This window comes from Pieris brassicae, chromosome 9, assembly GCF_905147105.1.
Source record: "Pieris brassicae chromosome 9, ilPieBrab1.1, whole genome shotgun sequence".
In the NCBI taxonomy this organism is placed as follows: Eukaryota; Metazoa; Arthropoda; class Insecta; order Lepidoptera; family Pieridae; genus Pieris; species Pieris brassicae.
In genome coordinates this window covers 9,950,214-9,973,097 of record NC_059673.1, presented here as the reverse complement: position 1 = coordinate 9,973,097, position 22,884 = coordinate 9,950,214, and the positions used below count along the sequence as shown (strand labels likewise).

At 35.3% G+C, this 22,884-nt stretch overlaps 1 protein-coding gene across 3 annotated transcripts; it reads right to left on the bottom strand.

Annotated features, from left to right (window-relative positions):
• Window positions 1–247: 247 nt before the first annotated feature.
• Window positions 248–14,839, bottom strand: LOC123714537 (ninjurin-A-like). 3 transcript variants are annotated; one of them, XM_045668814.1, is made up of 7 exons: window positions 14,613–14,839; window positions 7,567–7,663; window positions 5,633–5,740; window positions 4,960–5,076; window positions 2,348–2,415; window positions 1,847–2,020; window positions 248–954 (listed from the first exon to the last, which is right to left on the bottom strand). In XM_045668814.1, exons 1-7 carry the CDS (start codon window positions 14,754–14,756, stop codon window positions 748–750), a joined length of 915 nt encoding a protein of 304 aa, XP_045524770.1. In that variant the 5' UTR covers window positions 14,757–14,839; the 3' UTR covers window positions 248–747. The 3 variants fall into 3 exon arrangements, with proteins under 3 accessions (XP_045524770.1, XP_045524771.1, XP_045524772.1); XM_045668815.1 differs by having other exon boundaries at window positions 5,005–5,076; XM_045668816.1 differs by lacking the exon at window positions 14,613–14,839 and adding an exon at window positions 10,040–10,112.
• Window positions 14,840–22,884: the final 8,045 nt, after the last annotated feature.

Genomic DNA, 22,884 nt, shown 5'->3' with positions numbered 1-22,884 from the left:
TATTTTTGTTTCGTGTCATCACGTGATTTAGAGATAATTACGATGGAATACGTGCTTAATAGAAGAGAAGAAAAAACTATTGACAACTGACTGTTTTCTCTTATTGAAAATAGCTTTGTGAAATAGTAATCATTGTAAGCAAGTATTAAGTATAATGTTTAATTAAAATATATATATATATCTTTAGATAACATAGAGTTTTTCGGAATAAAAACAAGTTTACCAATATATACAAATAAATATATTTCAATAAAAATATCTTAAAATTAAGTAACATTCAAATTTCAGATTTCTTGTATAAGATCAAGTTTCACATGAGATTCTTATAACTTATTCTTATAGTAAATGCATATAAAACAGTCGAGTGACTTGGGTTTGACATTAAACCACTAAAAATGAGCATAAGATTGTAGGTCATTACATTATATTGTCTAGAGATTTCTAGTCCTTTCAAACTATGATAATAGCACCTTAACATGAACTAAACTTAAGTATAGTCAAATAGTAAAAAATTCAATATAAAAACTTGAGCAACACTCCATTGCTTATTTGGAACTTCTAAAAGTACATTTGAATAATATTAGTAAGATAAATCATGCTCATAGTCCGTTTGCCTACTAAGGTTCAGATATGTACTAGGTACGTATTCGTTTGGAATACTGGATACAACCAAAACGAAAAGTTTGAGCTAAAGGTAACTTATCCCATTACAAATAGGAAACCAAGATTAAAGTAATTAGCCAAGTACTATCCACTGCCAGTTGAACCTACCACCACAGAAGTCACTGGAACTGCCGGAGTGGCCACACTAAACGAAGTTATAAACACATTCACTATTGTTATCAGAAACACTCCGAGTACCGTAAAGTTATTAATTTTGTCCGCCTTACAAATATCCTTGTCGTCCTTCACGTTGTACCTACTATTCATAATTAGACCCACACCGACAGCGATCTAAAAAAGTTAATACATATGAGATTATAAATTAAAATAAAAACAGAATTGAAAGAAAACAATTTTTTAAACGGATTAAAGCTATTTGTATTATTATAAACTTATAATTATTTTACATAATTTAAAAAAAAAAATTTCCGACGTTTCGCGTGCTTAACAGCGTGCGTGGTCACGGTGATAAAGACAAAAGGTGTTGAATGCCAAAAAGTATCACAGCTGTAGAGAAAGTTGGGTAATTATTTCCCCGGAGTTGGTATCGACTAAAAGATGACGGTTTTTTGCAGAAATGACTCACTGATGGTGTCCTCTATTTACGCGGATTGTTTGTCTTGGGATTTTTAATTTGGATATTATTGGATCCCAGGTGTTTGGTCATTTCAGGCCGTCTTCTCTATTGAAATTCGGATGTTTTTTTTAATTTTAATGGCTTCGCGTTCCATTCTTGGGAAGAATCTTTTTTTTTCCTTTCATTAACTAATGTAACTGAATGTAATGCCCGCGAAACGTCAAACAATTTAAATTTAAAATTATGTAAAAAAATTATAAGTTTAAAGTAATAAAAATAGCTTTAATCTTGTTAGAAAATTGTTTTCTTTCAATGTGTAAAAGCTATTTTAACCAAAGACAATACTAAAAACAGAATGTTTATTCTTATAAACGACATAAAGTTAATCACCCAATTTCCTATAAAGACGATAAATTTATCAGTGAAACAGAAATACAATAAAATACATAAAAACAGAAATACAACAAAAAAATAGATAAACTATGTTACGAAGCTTGGTTCGTTAAAACAATATTATCGTTTATATAGGATTTATTTTGTATTTCTTTATCATCCATCTCTATTAAAGGGTTATTCGTATCTGGTATAAAATATTCATGCACTAACCTGTAAAACAATGCTCATTGCAATAAAAGTGAGACTAGGGAAGTAGTAAGGATGCGAAGATGCAGATTCCAGCACATATCGAAGTTGGTTCGCGTTGGCTGAAAGTAGTGCCAGGTCCATCATACCTTGAGCCAAGTTTTTCTTCTGCTGGTAGGTGTTTACGTCGGGAATAGACTGTGATAAAAAGGTGAAGGTTGAGATTAACATACAGCAGTGTTTTCTTGCCTTCGTAATTTAAACATATTGTGTAAACCACGGCCACGGTCCAGTTCGCTTTTCATTAAAACGATACTATTGGTGGTTAGTTACCTATTTTTCTTTAGATTTTGGGAATCACACGGAGATTAACGGCTCATTGACTGACCTATTTAAGACAAGCGTTCAGAAGCTGGAGGTCCTGGGTCAATAATGATTCGCGGCGATACAATAATCAACGCATATAAGTTTATAAAATAAATATAATATATGAGAAAATAAACTTAAAAGGCATTTTAAACTTACGCCAGGTATCACAGGGGAGCCGGGCCGATCATCAACGTTGAACCTGTAGCCGAAACCGTTGGCGCCATCTGTCCGTAATTCCAGAATATTATTATTTATAGAAGGTATAATCCAGGTATTTGTGATATGCCTGCTTATTGCACATAACTTTATGTTCTGAAACGTTTTTTTCTATTGACCTGTTTACCGAATCTTTTGTCTCTTAGTCCGAGTATTATTTATTAATTTATATTTCAATTGTTTTTATTACTATAGTGTTTAAGTTAACGGCTACTATAATCTATATCGACGTAGTTCTCTGAGTATCCTTAGCGTTAATGTTGCTTGGGGACCGCGCAATAAGAAGTTACATACAAAGTATTGTAAAAATTCTCCTTCTTTCTCCGCGTGTATTCTAGGCGCAATTGGACAGTGATTAGTGCTTTAGCGATTATATTATCTTTATATATCTGATCTTTATATTATATATCTAAACCTCCTGTGTGTGTGCTTGTAATTACACTCGTCCGAAATAGCTGGACCAATTTTGATGATTTTTTTGTGTGTGTTCAAGTGCATACAATAATGGTTTGAAACGTACTAATATTATTACAGCGTCATATATTACTAGAACTGTATTAATTTTTTTATGATTCAGGTGTTTTACGCCTGCCCCATAAATGACCCTTAGAAACGTGCAGTCTTAAGGCTACCACTGACGATACGTCCATTAATCCGAATGGAGTAGTCGTCGTCCAAAATCGTCCCATGAATGGTAAAAAATTATTCCATTTGGATGGACGTCAGGCAGCTCTGGATTTCCAAACGAATTGAAATCCATGCGTCCAGGCCAAACGGACGTCATCCGCGGCCGTCCGTCAATGTCAGAAACGTGCGCCACGCCATATGGAAGCAGTCCGAATTGTCCGTGAATGGGCGAAACGGCGTCCATTTTTTTGAGGTTTTTGAGTTTCAGTTTAAGTTTTGATGTCGATGGTGGTTTATGGTTTACTTGTCAAGCTTTATAATTTTTTTTTATTATGTCTTTGTCCGCGCGTGACTTTGTGTTGCAAGTAATAGAAAAATATAAATCATATCCATGTTTTTGGCAAGTAAAACATCCTGATTATCACAACAGAGAAAAGAGAAATGCAGCAATGAATGCTTTGTTGGAATTGTTTAAAACAAAGGATCCAGAAGCCAACCTAGATATTGTTAAAAAAAGATTACCACTTTAAGAAATTGTGTAAATAGGTTTTTTTGTCTTTTTAATAAAATACACACAACTGCTGCCACCAGTAAAGTATTGTTATCCATAGTATTATTTATTTCCGTTCCGTACGATTGCAAATTTCGAAGTGACGCCATGCATCGAAATGGAAGTATTGTGAATGGTACCGTATCTCGATAAATTTCCATTTGGAGTGCATCCAAAAGGAAGTCTACTAAATGGACGTATCGTCAGTGGTAGCCTTTAGAGGATATAAAATATTTTAATATAAACCTACGGTAACATTTTCAACTTACCGATGTTTTAATTATACTTGAATTAATTGAATGAAAATAATAACAATGAGATATGCACACATTGAACAGAGCCAAGTAATCGATTACTTATGCACACTTCCTCATTAAAATGCACCTATTTGATGATTATCAATTCAATACGATGAATCAGACCCTTTGTAAAATATTAGTTGCTTTATAAAACATATATAGAAATTCAAACTCTTGCAAATAAGGGCTGCGTTTGTGTTGAACTTCTCCACTCTAATAAATAAATTAATCGCGTTTTTGGTTTAGTGACATAAATATTAACTACATATTAAGCTAGTAAGAAAATGATACACTATGACAAACTCACGTAATAAAAATATTATAGCCCATAGTCATATTATAAATTGCATATAAAATATAAAATTATCCTCAATAAATAAACTGAATAAGATAAATTATAATCATAACATGCAGATAACAAGATGCTTCTTGTGAATAATAAAAAATGAATACTCGTGACTATCATGCATAGTATGTTACGGTGTATACACAATATAATTTATTAATAAATATTTCCATCTAATTCAGAGCTAGACGCAACCAAAAATCGTGCATAGGTGAAAAGGAGATATGATAAGGATCCTCAATTAATAGAAATGCTATCGCTTAACATGCACATACTTACCGCTTTTTTATAAAACGCAAACTAAACGTTCGTTACATTGTTACATTGTTGTTGTTATGGTAATGTTTAGTCGACGTTTTATAATAAACTCCATAATATATTAAACATATAAACGTATACTTTGCCCAACTATCCGTGAACCATTTTGTCTTTCAGATGACTTTTGGTATATTCAAAAACATTTTCGTAACGTGAGAAACCTAATAATATACATGATTGCTGTATCCATTGTTAAAAATAAGCATCAAATATTTAATTTGTAATATAAATAATTGATAAGAAGAATTTAATTACACCTTGATTATTTAATTTTCTGGATTTTTTGAAAACTGACGCGAAAATCTCATTTTAATTTAACCCGAATTCATTCCGAAATTTTTCAATTTTTCGAAGTCGTTAAGTAGACTTTTCTGCCTATAGGATGTGTTTAGTGTGAGTGCATGCCAATCACCGTATGGATAGTCAGGCTCGTCGGCGTCTGGATAAGGCCATTTACCGTCGACTGTACCGACGCCGTCTTCGCGCGTCGAGTGGTCCGATCCTTCGTGCTCAGGTCTATCGCTGTCGTCTGTAATTTTTAGAGCATGTATTATTTATTTACTATACAATTCTGTAGCTAAACATAAATCAGGGCTGGCGATAACTAAAAAACGACATATATTTCATATATTATACGAATGTATGTAAAGATTTGCCAAAGTTTAAGTATTATTAGACAGTTTTAGTACGTAAACATATCAAAATTATTAAATTACTTAAATAATTACTAATTTAGTTCTAAACAAGTCAAAGTATCGGAATTTGCGGTCAAGAACGCATAAATATGCCACATCCTGTTTTTACTGATAACTAAATAGTTAATAGTGATATTACAATTTTATTTATTTTACCATATTGCGACAAAATATATGTTTTTCAAAAATGTATCAATTAAAAAAAAACATTTTAGTTACTTTTCTAAATACTTAGTACATATGTATACAGTTACATTTTAGGGGTTGTCTGTTTCAAATAAAGACTTATTATATGAGTTAGTAGTAAAACCCGATATTAACTCACAATGGAAATTCATCAATTTAATTGTTCATCGTTGCCGGGTCTACTCAAAATAAAAAGTTATTTACGTTTTTCGTGCGGTTCCAGTTTGTCTCCAGGTTCCAAAAGTCCATCATCAATGCCTGGGTACGGAGTTGCGTCTGCGTGGGGAATATCCAAGTCGTCTATCTCTGGACCTTGAAGTTAAATAAATAGCATTTAGTCTAGGCGATACCAGTATAATGATACTGTCTAGTTTAATATATTTAACATGTCTCTAAACGCTATTATATCACAAAAGCCGACGTAAAGATGTTTTATGAAAACTTCTCAGATATTAATGTATCACATGTAATTGATATATCACTCATTATAAACTGATCAGTACTTTTGTTTTTATCATTATTTCCATTTATGACGGATATTTGGGACCGACTACGTACTTAAAACATATGTTGATAATGCTGTAAATTCAAACATTAATATTCCTGACCCCAAAAGCAATAACTCTACTCTGACTTCTTTCTTATTTTTTATTAAGATAATCTAGATAGATCACAAGTGCAAAAAAAATGGTGGAGGAAAATTTAATCTTCTTTACAGATAATGCAGTGTTGGATGGCTTCAGCGTGCGATTCTTAACACTAAGTTTATGAGGGTTAGGTTAGAACCTTTGTCTATGTGCGTAGTTAATACTCGCTGGTAGGTACGGTGAAGGAAACAACCTGTAGACTGGCATGCCTGGCATGCCGAAGACCCATAAATTCGAATATCAGGCACAAAGGATCATCTACATGCCTATTATAATGCTATGATCACGAAACAGATACAAAAATGCCACCCACTTAGAATTAAAAGTTTTTTTTTTGGTAAACGTAAGGACTACGTTTCCTCTTGGCGTTCTCATTATGAGACTATGAGTGCCAAATGTCGTTCACTCTAATCAAGCAGTCAGTGTTTAGTTTAGTGTAGTTCAAGATCTAAATATAACAAGATAAATCATCTCGTAACGATGTATCCGTCATAGTTTTGGTATGACGTGTACATCGTCCGTTTAGGTACATATTTTAATTATTTCATTCCTTTTTCCTGTACCCCAGATTTTTCTTACAACTCTTCCTATCAATATATAATTAATTAACGACAATAAAGAGTTTTTAATCATAATTATTTTTATTAAAAACATTTGTGTCTATGAAGGACAACTTTGGTCCTGATTTCAAATTGACATTTGCGTATCAGAAATCACATTGTTTTACCAATTTCCATTGTGCGATTTTTTATGAACAAATGGCGTTCAGACTGACCAAAGTTCTATTAAGTGACAACATGGCCTTGAGAAAGTGGTGTTACAACTTGGCTGGGTTCAACAGGTATGGTTTAATGCGAGACGACTGTTTGTATGAAAACGATGACGTCATCGAAGCCATGCGACGCCTGTCACCTGACGTCCTGGATGAACGGACCTTTAGGATGCTGAGAGCAGCACAATATTCGGGAATGAAGAGGTTGCTGCCGAAAGATCAGTGGACCAAGTTTGAGGAAGACATACTGTACCTCACCCCGATAGTTGACCAGGTGATTCGAGAGAGGCTTGAAAGGGAGAAATGGGAGGCAGAATATTAATTTAACGTTTTATTGCGGACAATAAACAAGATTTTTACTTAACATCGTATTTTTCTCTGTTCTCTTTATGCGATAAGTTTTTATTCTGTGTAATAAATATCCAGTGGTGATACTACCTTTTATGTGTCAAAAAGATTTAATTGGGGTTTTTGATAATTTAAGTAGCCCAGACCCACATCGTTAATTTTTAGTGTGGACACATGCCTGTGTCCTTACGATGTTTACCTTAACCGTACTAGCAAAAATTAATTGGGAAAATATGAAGTAAATTCAGTACAGCACAGCTGTGTTTCGTAAGCGCGACACCTGAGGTCGTCTCTGCTTTTATCCGTCTAGAATTATTAGAATGTTGCTTCAAGAACTCAATATGTATATATTGAAATATTTAATAAGCTACCTGCAAGTGGTGGTGACTGTGGTTGTTTGTCTGGTTCAAGTAGAGGTTGTGTTTGATGAGAACCTTCCGTTTCATTTTCGGTTCCTTGCTTCTTGTCCTGTTGAAAGAAATGGTAATTAAATTATGTTATAATTACATTGCAATTTGGCATATATTTTTATAAATAATGATTAATCTGATGATAAATATAAAATTATGGATTATTATACTAGAGTTTTACTTATGGATAATGTTAAAAGGCCGGCAACGAACTCGCAAGTCCTCTGGCATTGAGTGTCCATAGGCTTACCATCAGGTAAGTCTCCTACCCGTTTGCTCTCTGTTCTATTAAAAAAGGAAAAACCTGAGACCTAAAATTATAAGTACTAGAAAACAATTAAGTTATTTTAGAAGTCCCACCCAAAATTCGAAGTCCACTAACAGGAACTCATAATTTACTTATGTAAAACGAAACCTCAGAAATCCCTGTTATCATCGGTCAGTTATTAGGCCTTGGTTTAATTTTTATTATGACACATTCACAGGATTTACCCGACTTCTTCCAATGATTCATAATTCTGGGTTATTGTTCGTAAAATGTTATTGAGTTATTACTTGAGTAAAATAATTTACCGCAATTGTTATTGCATTGCGAATTTAACGTGTAATCTAGTTAGATATTAATTAATATGATTTTATTTGTGTATTTGTACTAAATAATGGGATTGTCGGTTAGATAGAATGAAAATACACTTCCAATTTTAGATTTTACTCGTATTTTTTTTATTGATCAGTGTTTATTTTGTTCAGACGGAACGGTTGTTGTTGGGAAAAAATAAAGGATGACTTTGTTAATGTTCTGTAACAGGTTACTGTTTTGCATTTGATCACTTAACAATTTGTATAAGAACGTACCACCGGCTAGTGATCTTCGATTGTACAGTGACATAATTTTAATTTTCTGATAGGTACATAAAACTATACTATATTTTAAGCAAACTCCAGGCACTGGTTAGAAAAAATGTCAAACTATTAAATGTAATAAGTATTCAATTAATAATCGGAATATATAAATGAATCTACATTTTGCATTAGTTCCAGCATTGAGATGGGTTCTTGTATGTCTGAATATGTTTTATTACTTTTTGACACTATTTAATAGATTATGAGACTGATATAGCAACTATCGCAATAAAGTATATTGAAAGAAGGCAGAAATAGTCCAAACCTCTGCGAAACTTTATTATGTTCCGTGCTTGTTGGTTAGGGATTTTGAAAAAACATACACATGTTCACAGAAGGAAATTACTCGAATTTTGGTAGCTTTATGATACTTATAATAATAAGCTTCTCCATCTTTTGCTGTCAGCATCAAATTTTATGACACAACACTTATGGCTGTTTTGAGTATAGGATACTCGTTATAATGATAAGTAGCGACAATTGTATAAATTAACGTCTTGTTAAACAACAACTTTGTTATGATTTTCAAGTTGAGCCATTACATGTTTTATATTAAATCAGAAAACTTCGGAAAAACCGCAAGTATGCTATAAAAAGTTAATGTTGCGTTTTTCCTCTAATTGATATTTATTACAACCGCTATACAATATTGTGGTAATTTTTATTTTTCTTGCGTTTTACTATAATCACTAGGAGCTATTTCCTGAGTAGGCAACATTGTGATTAAAACAGCAAATACAATAATGGGTCGGTGTTAACTTACTATCTGAGCGACTTTACATCTGGGGCCGTGCGTTTGAGCCGCAGCTGTGCACCAATCTGACATCCTTCCTATTTTTATGAACAAATACGAAATCGGACGAGAGTTAAAATAACGGGTCTCAGTTGGCTGAGCATCTATATAAAAATATCAATGAAACCGATAGAAAATTAAACAACTTCACGCCACATCCAGGCCGCGATATATAAGTCACCAAAAAAAACTGCCTTCCTTTTTAGCAAAAATATGGAATAGTAGGGAAATATATATTTTAACCATCATTTTGTTTTTTATGTAGTTATGACCCAATAAATATTATTTATTTCAATTATCGCACAATTAACATATCAATGACGACAGACTATGACTCCCAACTTTACTATACTCGTATTTATAACGTCAGAGGTCTTAAAGATACAATCATTTTAATGTTATTTCCTATTTATAGGCAACAACCGTTCAATGGTAACTACTATGGAATGTAGCTTTTGATTGGTTGCTTTTGCGGAAATATATTATAGAAAGGGATTTGATGATGTATATAATCTTAAGACAATGAAGTTATTTGCGATCAAAAAGGTTGAATTCAACTCAACTCAAATTTGTTTGTATCACGTTAATATTACGTTTTATTTTAAGTATACTTAACACAGAGATGTAGTACACAGAACTATCAAATACACTATACACTATGACAACTGAGTCTTTACTTAGTTTTTTTAGAAACACCCGGTCATTATTTTCAATTTTTAACTTATTTATAAAACTTACAAACATTTCAACGACTCGATAATCCGTCCGTCGAGCCATCGTAAAAACACTATCCGACCCTTATGAATGACTATCTGCGACTGACGCGTTTACGAGTTACTATGACAAAATCAAGGCCAAGGCAAAGTAATTAGTGTCATACCTATTAGGCATCCTAAATATATATCTGGCACGCGAAAATTAAATATTGAATTGTCGGGGAATACATTTAAAATAGGACAAGGAAACTACGCATTTTATCTAGAGGACACGGTTTAGGAATATAAAACAATATATCACGTACATATGAAATTGGTGTTCAGTATGGGAGGAACAAAAAGAAGTTTTTTTAAATAGAATTTGTTCAATTAAACAATGTATGCACTTATACCATCCTTAAAGTATGAGTAAATGAACTATCGTTGATCCTTTTAATAAAAAACCGTTCGGACAGGAATCAATAATATCTTTGACGGCGGTTTCGACTGCCTCATCAGAGTTCATTTTTCACCTTGCAAGAAGTTATCCAAATTTTGAAAAAAATGGTAATCTGTTGGAGCTAGATCCGGGGAGTACGGTAGATGTCTTAGACATACAAATTGAAGCTCCTCTAATTTGAAAGCAGTCTGTTTTGATACACCGCCGCCATATACATCATAAGTCCTTCGAGCAATTCTGCAGCACTGGTGCCACGGTGGAACACGTACTCGTAAATAACGCGATATTTCATGTTTTCCATTTTATAAAAATATGGAAAAAATTGATTTAGAATTCTTGAGAGAGAGAAATATTCAATGTCATAGTGGCCAGTACGACAAAACATCAATTTCACATGTATGGACCTAATATTCTAAATTCCTAATCCTAAACGTACAGAGCACGTTTAATGGTGGTGCTGGGTTCTATTAAATTTATCCTCGTTTTGGGTTGGATGAAAGAGAAAGCACATAAAAAAAGTAACACAGAATTCTCACTGCCTTTTTTATATAAGAGAGGGTGAACGGGCAGGAGGCTGATTTGATGTTAAGTGAAATGTCTAGAAACCCTCAATACCAGAGGGTTCGCGAGTGCACTGCCGGCCTTTTAAGAGTTTTACCCACTTCTCATGAGCCTTTGTCTAATTTCCAACTGTGATTGTTCCTTTTTTACTAATCGTTATAAAATACTAGTTATCTGAATCATTATTTATCTTTATATTTATAATTATTAAAGCAATAATATAACTATAATCATTAATAATAATAGTTTATACAAATATTCACGTACCAATGTGAGGTATATTCTCTAGTGAACGATATAAATATACATAATTACGGAAGCTATTCACATATGTGATAATAGATCGGAATGAAGGCTCCTAAAATCATAGCTCACTAGAGGCTTTTAAGGTAAACAGTTCGAAGGCCATTTGCAATGTCACGTTGATTGACTCAGAGGGGTCATTGATCGTATTTCGTGTGGTTCTAAGTAATTGCGAGATTAATAATCCAATTTAAAGTCTCAATTTGGGTCCGTTAAGGCTTATAAGTGGCCAGGCGAGGAAATATCTTTGCAATATTTCCTATTTTTTTTATACGTAGGAATAGCGTATCAACCACGAGATCATGCAGAATTGTGACCAAGAAGCTAAGCAGCAGGAGAGTATCTAATCTCTCCTTTTCTAAAAAGGAGCTTTTTTTTCTAAAAAAATCTGGTGGGCTTGTCGACTCCGGGGAATGTCGTGAAGACAATCTAAGTGTGGTGTAGACTTAAAGCCTTGGTGCTTTTAGTGAGTTTATAGGACACGGAGCTTCTTTTTTATTTATCGTGGTTTAAATCGTCAATTTCTATTTTTGATCATAAATTTTTATACACCCATTCGACTTTTATAAACGTAAAAAATGTATTAAGGTTGGCGTCGCGTCAATTCGAGTTTATATGACGTGTATTTTCTATTTATAACACATAATAAAGACATTCAAATAAACTACCAACAAAACTGCAAATACCTATCGCATTAAACACTTAAGAGATCTTGAGAAGATTAAAAAAGCGCAAAAAATTAAAAAGTGTAGGCGAAGGACAATGATTGTTCGCAAATGCACAAAAAATAACAGAGCCTTTGATTAAATGAATCATATCTGAAAAGTACTTTTGATTACGTCATCTTGACATGATAGAGGTACGTTATATAATATTTAATGGTATTAAAAGTGAAGTCCCGTAATCTCCTGTCCCTCCAGCAGACAAATGTTGCGTCAGTTTCACGCTTTTAGATGAAAATTCATCGAATTATTATTTTAAAAACCCATCCTGGGTTAATTAAACATCTATCATAATAATAAGTTAGAAATACCCAGAGATTGTATAATGTAAGCCAGAAGATTTATTTATGGCGAGTAGTTTTAGTGGTTACTTGGGAAACTTTTGTTTAGGTAAAGTAAATCTAACTAAAAAAAGAACATTAATCAGCTTCATATGGATCTTTCTTTCTTCATAATTAGAAGTTAAAAAGCTTAAATAAATTTGTTTTTCTGTCTTCTAATAGATATTTGAGCAGTTTTTCGGCAGATATGTAGAGAAGAAAGAAATTAACAAAAAGCAAAGATAGTAAAAGACATTAGGAATTTGTTCAGAAGAGCAATGACCGCGCCATATATTGTTGTCGTCTTTTCCTCTCCTATACATATAATAATATATACAAATTATATGATGTGTTATATTACTATTCTGTACTTTCAATATTACTTCCTTCAATATTACCACTGTTATAGACTTTTTCTTTTACACATGTCGATACTTAAATTTTATAATCACGTTTTAAGCTGTCATAACTTAGAATAATTGCAAAGTAAAACGCAATTATTAGCTTTACTTTTAACGTTTTTTTTATGACTAACCTATTTTTTACGCACGATATACCAATATCTTCACTCAAATGAAGTCAGAAAAAAGCAATGTAAATTAAATTTATTTAACTAACAGTTTAACTAGATGTATATTAGTGTTTTTTTATACTGTGAACTTCTCTATATATATATCGCATTCCCGTTCAAAAGCATTTATATTAAGACGGTATTTTCATGTAAATTCTTTTAAGCACTAAGGTGACAAATGGGGCCCAGAATGGATATGGATGTTATTATGCTTTGCGACTAGCAAAACATGATGGCAGAAAAGCACTCATAACATCGAGTTATATTTATTTATATGAACTAAAATATCTCATGATCTCTGGAACTCGCGTAACCGTATAGTTCCACGATTTATGATCCTATCTTAACGCAGCCATACAATGCTTTAAAACTTTTCACGTTGAAACGAAAAGTGCACAATTAATTCCATTCAATGAACAAGGTATTCATTAATTCAGTTTTTCTCTTTGATTTCTCGTGAGTTATTCAACTTTCTTTCTACTTATTAGCAATTGAATTGTTTTCGTGTTCGCATCGATATTGTAGTGTTATGTACTTTAATTAATAATTGATTTATAGATTGTATCAAGTCATATTTTACTACTATAATATAATTATCAAGGCTCTCTCTGCAATTGGTCCAAAGAGACAATGTGAGATATCTTTATATTTTTCTCACGACCTTCCCTAACCTTGTTCATTTGTATGAAAACTAGTGCATTTTTTGCTCATATTTAATATTTATCCACACGAGCCATGTTATAGTGATAAGTCTAGATTTAGATAGATGCACTGTATTCATTTTTTTTGCGCAATGGGACCGATTTGTCTGACACCAATTAACACGAAATGTTTCGTGATATTTACGTCCACACTTGAGGTACGCAAACTTCTTACAACAATTGCATATATATATGTAAAATAATAAAAGATGTTTCATGTGATAAATATTGGTGATACATAATAACCTCGCCTTCGCTCTTGATTTGAACCTAAGACCTAATGATCTGCAATCGATCCTCCTAACTAAGAAACCGTTGATACAGACGTACTGATTTATAAATATCATATTAACGTAGAAATGTTGATAGCACTACTATTATTAAGTGATAGATAGAGCATAGAGATAGTAAAGGTTTTTTAGAAATAGACAAGACAAGATAACAAACTTTATAAAAATCTTACATTTTGTAGGATATCTATTAATTATTGTCCTTTATTCATGGATTATTATGCATTGAGAAGCCGATTTTTTGAACGTATAAAATGATTTCGTTTCTGTAGTTGCTATGCTCCTGATATCGCTGTGAGAGTCGTTACAATACGACCGGCATTTGTTTGTATGTATGTAATCGGCAATGATAAAGTTAACCTTACATTTAAATAAAATACATTTAAATTTCTTCCAAATGAGAGCATCATAATGGTAAGACACTGAACCTTTAGCCTGTATTTCAACTATATCTATGATATTTTAATTCTATACGTGGAATAATCACTGGTCTATACATCGTGAGTATACAGAAAAAAACATAAACTATTTTTTTTTAATTTAACAAACAGGAAATGATATGCTCCTTTTCACATACATTAATTTATAAGTAATACAGTATTACTATGTCAGCTTATTTGGTTTATCAATCTGTTGATCAATGAACTTTGGCGAGTCGCAGTTAACAGCTAACTAATTATAAACTTACTGTATTTTTATTATGGCTCTTTTCATTTTCAATGATAATATCAGGTCGAGCTGATTTGGGAGACGTTGGTGTACCGAAAACCATCTCCACATCGTTCAAATCAACTTTTGATTTCGGCGCGTCTTGTTGATTTTTATCCTCCATTTTAATCACAATACCACGACACGACACTACCTAATTCTTTAATTTATTAAAGAAATATACACACGCACACACGTCTGCCTCGTCGCGGGCGTTGAATTTAACTAAATAATAAAGTCATCGCACCAGTTAATGAGTGATCTCTAAATATACCGGTATCTGTGGTGTAAATATGTTATGTACACTTGGAAACGACAGTCGCCGTAGTCGGTACATCCCGAAAAATTGGCTTTTCCTATTACGTTTTCTTAGAAAATTAAATACGTTCTCGTCCATCTTTGGTGAAAATCATATTTGTGTGAAAGACTTGTGTGGTGGAAAGAAGATTTGTGTGGTACTTTTGTCTCGCTCATTGCATGCCTTTTTGATGCTCAGAGTTGGGTGATATATTGTCTTAATAAAAAACACTCATACATAATTTAGCTATAAATTTAGACAATATTTAAAAAAGTAATGTTTTATTACATTAACATACAAAAAGATTTTGTTATATGTAGGTATAATTTTATCTAGATGTACAATAACACCTGTACATAAGAAAACATTTTATATACCTAAGGGGTAATATTGGGTTTAAAACCAGGAAACAATTAGATACACATTATTGCTAATAATGTATGTAAAAATGCATTGCGTCAGTTAAAGCAAGATTATGAACATTTAGAAAACGAGTTATAGGCTGCTAAGGGGAAAACCGACGCGAAACCAGTGTGAACTGAGTGGGAAGTAATCCTCACAACGTCATGTGTGACGTGTCTTACAAGATTTGGTTCATGTATGACTATGCTTTTACGCACTATACAGCAAGTCGAAAATGTCTTTTTCTTTTCATAGTACAGGGGGCCTCTCTCTCTCTGGGTTATGTGATGTTAAGTTATACCGCCGCCCATTGACCCACAATGCCAGAGTGCTCGCAAGTGCGTTGCCTTTTAGGAATTGGTTCAGTACTATCTTGTAGTGTGCTAAGTCGAATTGGTTCAGAAGTACTTCAATGGGCTGGTTCCGGTGGTGGTGGGAGGCAAACAGTGCCTTACAAAGTGCTCATTTGTGATTCACACTTCGCTGACTGTGCTTCCGTCCTGCCCTTCAGGCGAAAAAACAATTACCAAAATGAAATCACGCTCTGCTACCAAAAAATTATGCACCACAAATAACGGTTCGGTGGAGGTCGATACATAATTTTATTCTAAAAAAATAGGTCCTAAGTACATACCTCGTTTCGATGTATCCTTACCAAGAAGAAAGGCACACAATTTTCAGTCGTAAGTTTATGGTGAAATTGTATTAGTTTGGGTAACAATAAGAGAGATTAAACTGATAACCTACTGATACCTTGCCTTACAAGTTCACCAAACGCACAAAACACTCACTACAAAATGATAAAATTGAGGACGTAACTATTAACAAGTATAACTAACAAAAAGGTTTTAATCAACATAATCCGAGTGAAACAAAACAGTGACTAAATCCTCCCCATCGGCTGCGCATAGAGACCGCGTCTCCACGCGCGCTGCAGCCCCCATCAAGGGCTATATGACCGCCCCCGTACCGCCTTGTATTAGCAGGGCGGTACGGGGGCACATGCCCTGAACGGGTCTTACAAGTACCACACGGAGTGACTAAATTTATTAAACTAAAATTATGTATTTTGAAAATAATTTATAATCATTTATGCATATAGGAAACATTTGTAAAGTTAAAAAAAAAATCTCTAAATCTACATTTTCAGACACGTTTCAAATCAAGGACGCAGAACGGACGACGCGACGTAAACTGGCAGTGGACTCTGCCACACCTTTTAAACGCCTAGTGTTTTGTTTTAGAGGCTTTACGGATTATTTGTAGCAACCATTACACCATGCTCCACATTACATGGAATAAATTAAAATTTTATAACAAATCAGAATTTTTGGTTTTTGATTTCCAGAACACACCAAAATTATATTAATTGGAAATGTAAGAGGCAAACTATTCGTCCAGAAGATATGTATAAAGTATCATAATTGTGTTAACAAGAGAGTTATTTAGAATTTTCAACAAAAAATAATCAGGGAATCCTAGAGCAAAGAAAACACTTTTTTATCGAATTGAAGCTATGTTTTATTATAAACTTATAATTATTTTTTATAATTATAATTTTTCCGACGCTTCGCGTGCTTTACAGCGTGCGTGGTCATGATAAAAAAGTGTTTTCTTTAAATGTGTAAAAGCTATGTTAACAAAAGACAATACTATCATAGAGCAGTTTAAAATAAGGAACAACGCGTTTGCGTGACTGGTGGTAGTGCTTAATAAACTACAAGTTGCAACATCACTGGAAGTTAAATGATTTTTTTGAAGTGAAACTTCTTTAGAATCGTTGTGATTTCAAACCGGATGCAACGAAAAAACGACAGGTAAGAGACACAAATACAAAAATGTATAGGATGAAGCCAGGGGAAAGAATGAGACAGAAATATACATACAATTTGTATATTATCGGTCTCTCCTCTTTGTGCCATACTTCGTAGCGTCCCCACTCCCGTCTTCTAAGCATAGTCGCCTGTAATTTGTGAGCCAGAGCGAGAGAGCAGATGTCAGTGTGTATGTATATTGCACACTGTTTAATACGTGCTTGTATTTGAGCATTTAACGTGTGTAGTGCATGTGAAAACTACGTGAGCTTACTGTACACTGTATGCGGCTGCGTATTACAGCGTTTTAGTAAGATAGCGTGGTGTGTTATTTAAATACTATTGTTTTTCTCAAACTAATGGATGTAGCAATGTACCAATGTCAGTTTTTTCCAAGATCCTTTATGAATATATCGGAGCAATAGCGATAGTATCAGCTGCCGTTGTAATTAAAATGTAATAGCATCAACATCAAAAATTAGTTCAAAACCTTTAATATGAATGGTTTATTTAATTTGGCAATATTGCTAGATCTAGAAATTGACGACTGCAATGCTCGATTATATGAATAAATACTTTTAATATTATTATTATTATTAACAGTAATTTACTTTAAAAGTTTGATACTTAATGACAATCAATATTAAAGTAATCTAAGTAAACTAGTCGATGCAGGTTCGGTCTCTTTGCTTTCTTCCGCGCTTGCACCCGCGGGTGGCGCCGGGAGCCCCGTTACGCCCAAGAGCTTGCGGGGGGTATCTGTTCGCGCCCCGCTCAACGACGGGGCGGTCTTTGTGTTGGGCCTGGAGCGGCACTAGGTCTCGTAGGTGCTGCGGAGCGTCCTCGCTCGCGCAGCACTCGCTGGTGTAGATGTTTGTTAGTGGGGCTGGGAAGCCCCCGCGGCGGTGGTAATGGGGGGTGCGGCGCGCGCCGGACTCGCGGTCAGACCACACCGGGTGAGACCCCCGGTAAACCCGAGGGAAGCCCAGCGAGGGACCTGCGGACGAAGTCCATTGAGCGCGCCGATTTGCCGGCAGGAGGTTCCCAGCCCATTTGTTTTTAGATGTACTCGGGTCGAAAACTGGACCTTCAAGCGGTATCAATATCCTCCGCGCGCACTAACTCGCGCGGGAAGGCTCGGCGGTGGTCGGGTGGCCTGGTGTGATGCGGGGCGAGATGCTGGAGGTGCTGGAAGCCGGAGGCGTCCGCACGCTCAAACACTCGCCTCGCCAGCGCTTTGATGAAGCTGTCCAGGCTCTCCTGTTTTAGGTCTCGATGGATTGTGGAGTTCCTTACGTAGCGCGGCGCGTCGACGATACGCCGTAGTGTGGTGCTCTGCACGGCCCGCAACCGACGTCGATGCGTCTCGGCCGCAAGCGCATACCACGCGGGCGCCGCGTACGTAAGGTGAGGACGAACATAGAGTTTGTACAGCGCCAGTTTCCGCTTTATTGGTAGTGATGACTGAAGTACGGGGCGCAATCTGGCGGCAGCCGCCTTTGCGCGGCCCGTAGCTGCAGCGATATGATGCCGCATTGTGAGGCCTCGATCCAGTGTAACGCCTAGGTAGGTCGCTTTGGGGCGCCACTGGACCTCGACCCCTTGTAGATAGAGTGGCGGCGGGAGTTGTCGCCAGCCGAAGACTATGGCCTGTGTCTTGGCGGCATTGGCGGTTAAGCGCCGCTCTGCCAGCCACGCGGGAAGGGCGTCCAGCGACCTCTGCAGTTTGACGGCTGCGTGGCGCGCGTTGAGAGACGTTGCGACGTAGGCAGTGTCGTCCGCAAACAGTGACACCGCACACCCCGCTGCTACTGGAACATCATTAGTGTAAATTGAGTACAAGCTCGGCGACAAGCAACTGCCCTGGGGGACACCCGCGGCGATCGGACGACAACTCGATTTCGCCCCCTCGACTGAGACGTGGAAACGCCGGTTGAGGAGGAAGGAGCGAATAATTGCCACCACGCGCCGCGGTATGTCAGAGTCGAGGAGCCTGCACACTAGTCCCGCGTGCCAGACCCGGTCAAAGGCTTTCTCCATGTCGAGGAATACCGCAGCCGCCACCTCTTTTTTGTTAAGGGCGGCGGTGATATCGTGTAGTACTCTCGACAGCTGGAGGGTGCGGTTCGGTCATGGAACGAATACGTGAAATGTCAGGAAACTTGTTTATTACAAATTCCGGTTAATACAGGAATTGGTTAGTTGGGCCCTCTTGACAAAATCAGATTAGGGTAAAAAACCGTCGTCACCGGGGAAGGTGTGGACCTTAACATCGTACTTCACTCACTCCAGCTTTCCGGCTTTTGTCCTGCATTTTAGGCCATCGAGCGCCCGGGATGGCCCAAGCCGAGGACCGAGTGTCGCTGGAGACGCAATATTTCATTTTACCTTATTACTACTAATATTATTACAGAATTTCATTAATTGTAATAGAATTATTACTATCATTGTTATCGTTATTATGTTTTGTTATTAATGGCTTCGAATCAACCGTGGTAAGAACAAGAAAAAGATGGCGCGTAACGGTAATTTTTTTTCCAACGCCGATAAAGAAGTTTCAGTTCAAAAAAATTACCTATAAGTTCAGTTTTTCCAACTCAATACCTATTTAAAAACACTTATTAGTAATGCGGCTTAGACACCCGATAGGCGCTTTACAACGCATTTTTTAAAATTCGAAGTCAAAGTCAAAAATTATTTATTTATATAGGTAACATATACATGAAATGCTTCTAATTTTACATTTACTGCAAGTTCTCAAATCAAGGGCATAGAACGGAAGAGAAGAACTGGCAATAAACTCTCCGCCGCTCTTCTTAATCGCCAAGTTATTTTTTTGTATTACACAACGTTTGTAAGGAGCTGCAACCATCACACCATGTTCCACATGACAGCAGCAGGAGGCATGGTGAAACAGGAGCACGCACTTACATTCTCGTGGGAACAACACGCAAATACATAGTCAAAAATAATTAACATCACTGCATACACGAATTCAAGTACGACCTGTCACCACAAGTGCTACTTGTGCCCATTCACGAGTATCACGCATGGCCAGCCAACGGCCCCCTCGCCATATTTTAGGGAGAGAGACAACCCGACGCATGGATGCCGCCACAAGTGAGCATGACAGTCTTTGAAATGTGAACTTGGCTACATACAATTGATCAGCCCACTACCGAATATATCAGCTCTGAACAAGTTCGTTCATTCTATTGTATTCGAATGAGAGGTGCCTGAACTCCTAGGTGAGTTTACAGACAGAATTTGGAAGATTCTCTTGATTTTTCACCTTGGGGACGATTTCATTATTTATATAAGAACTTAACATCTGGCGACTAGAGTTCTCCGATCGCACACCCGTCATCATATACGATTTCCTAAGTTGGGGATGGTATAGCCTATGTGACAATCTAGTACTAATGAATGCAAGGTGTCGAGATAACAATCTTTAATCTTTTTCTTCAATTTAATGGTGCGCTGTCAAGTTGACAGTATACGTATACAGTAATACGAAAGAACATGGCGTGTACATTGAGGATCATACCATTTAATAAGCACCAATCTTTCATAGAATTAAGATCGCTTTGAACAAGAGCAGCTTGTGAGGTAGAGGTATTATAGCATTATCCATGGTTAAATCATCAGCGAAGAGAGATGCTTTACAGTACTTTATATGATTCCTAACGTCCTTGAGGAGCATCTGATCAGAGTTGAGAGAGACTGACTGAGGCTATTACGAAGATATGACTTAAACCACTTCAGTAATTTGTTTCCAATTCCTTAAGCAAAGCTTCAGAATCAATATCGACTGATATTGTCAAGGAATTGATAAAATATATATCTATTGCATCAATCTGGCGCCTACCGTCTGATTCCTAAAAAGTTTCAGTTACAAAAGAGTGATGATCGTTTGAATTGAACGACCCCTTCTTAAACCATGATATACCCGTCAATAATGTTGGAGATTATGGGATAAAGGGCTTGGGAAAACAAGATAAAATATATAGAGGACCGTAATTTTCTATGTCGGTAATATTTTCCTTTTTATACACAACTACAACAGGAGTCCTTTTTCTTACTTTAGGAAAAAGATCTATTATACGTAATAGGCTCCTTTATTATTATTAAGTATTGCCATATATTTTTGGCTGTGCAATATAAGAAAATATTCGCTTCCGAATATCTTACTGACTTTGAGTTCTTTGAGAAAAGACTTTGAGGGACTTAGACGATCCTTTAGACATTTCTCGCGCCTGGCCTCAAATGTCATGCGCATACGTTATTGCTAATAAGAACTTACAAATCGGTATCGATTATGTTCAGGAATTTAAATATATGAAGGCTAATTGCGTGTAAATACAATATTTTATATTTATCACTCTCATTATTTTGCAAATTAAACAAAAATGTCATTAAAATGAATATAAATTCAGTACATTAAAATAAAAGAAATATGTTTATTATTGAATATGAGATAGAGGTGTCACTTATTCCACGTCATTAAATTTGTATCGGTAGACATCCCTACTCATCGGCAAAGAAGACAGAGGCCTAGAGAAAAAGCAATACCAAATCGTCATACAAAATGGCAAGCATCACTTATTATAACACAAATGTCGGCAATTAATTATAAGTAGTCTGTCTCAGGCCCTTTTATCAACTAGATAATCAACTTCATAGTAAGCCTTTTATACAGCTTTATTTAAATCTATTTCTTAAATTTATTAAAACGCAGAGATAAAAGAGCCTCTGGGTTTGTATTACTATATCCCTTTACCCAAAAAAAAATTACTAACTTTAGTAGTAGGTACGCGGAAATTGCAGCCTGCGTTTGTTCCGAGTATTAACATTGTGCGTATGTTCTATTCTAGTTAACATCACTATTACTTCTACCTTTTATTTATCTCTCAGAGATTCCCTACGTTTTAAATTATAGATTACACGCTTAGCCTTCTTCTGGAGGATGAAAATAGCATGTTAAGACCTAAAATTTTAATCAAACATAATCGGTATTCGTCTATTATTTTTAATACTATCCTCAAACAAGTCTTAGTTGTTGCAAGTGTTTTTATATTATTGAGGCATAAGCGCCTTAGAACGTAGTTTTGCTTAACAAAACTTTGTTCCTTATGTTTTCAACTAATAGTAATCGTACCTCGGATAAACCTCTTTAGTATAATATAGCCTCAGCGGAGAGTCTTAAGACAGAAAATACATCATTTAGTTGCCTATATTAAAAAAAATCTATAAAATTAAAGATGCAGAGATGTGTCTACCATGCCCGTTTATAGGTCTGCATACAACAACAACTTTAAAAGCCCGATTATTACATATGAAATTGGCGTTTTGTATGCGAGGAACAAAAATAGGTATTTTTAAATAGAATATATTTAATTAATCAAAATATGTACCATTTCTATCTATGCACTTTCACGTCTTATAGGTAGATTCATTAATCCATTTTCTTTCAATCCCTTTACTAATTAATATAAAACCATTGGGACAGGAATCAATAAAATGTCTATAACGATAAGGAGTTTTCATTCTGCCAAATCAAAGATGTGACAAAGAGGACGTCAATCACATTATGTTAACATTGCATCTACCAGGGTACGTAATAAAATTAAATGAGTGTATTTACACGAAACCGAGAAAAAAAATCATTAAAATATTAGTCAGTGGTGTGACGAATAAACCAATGACTCTATGTACAAACCGTTTATCTACTGATAATA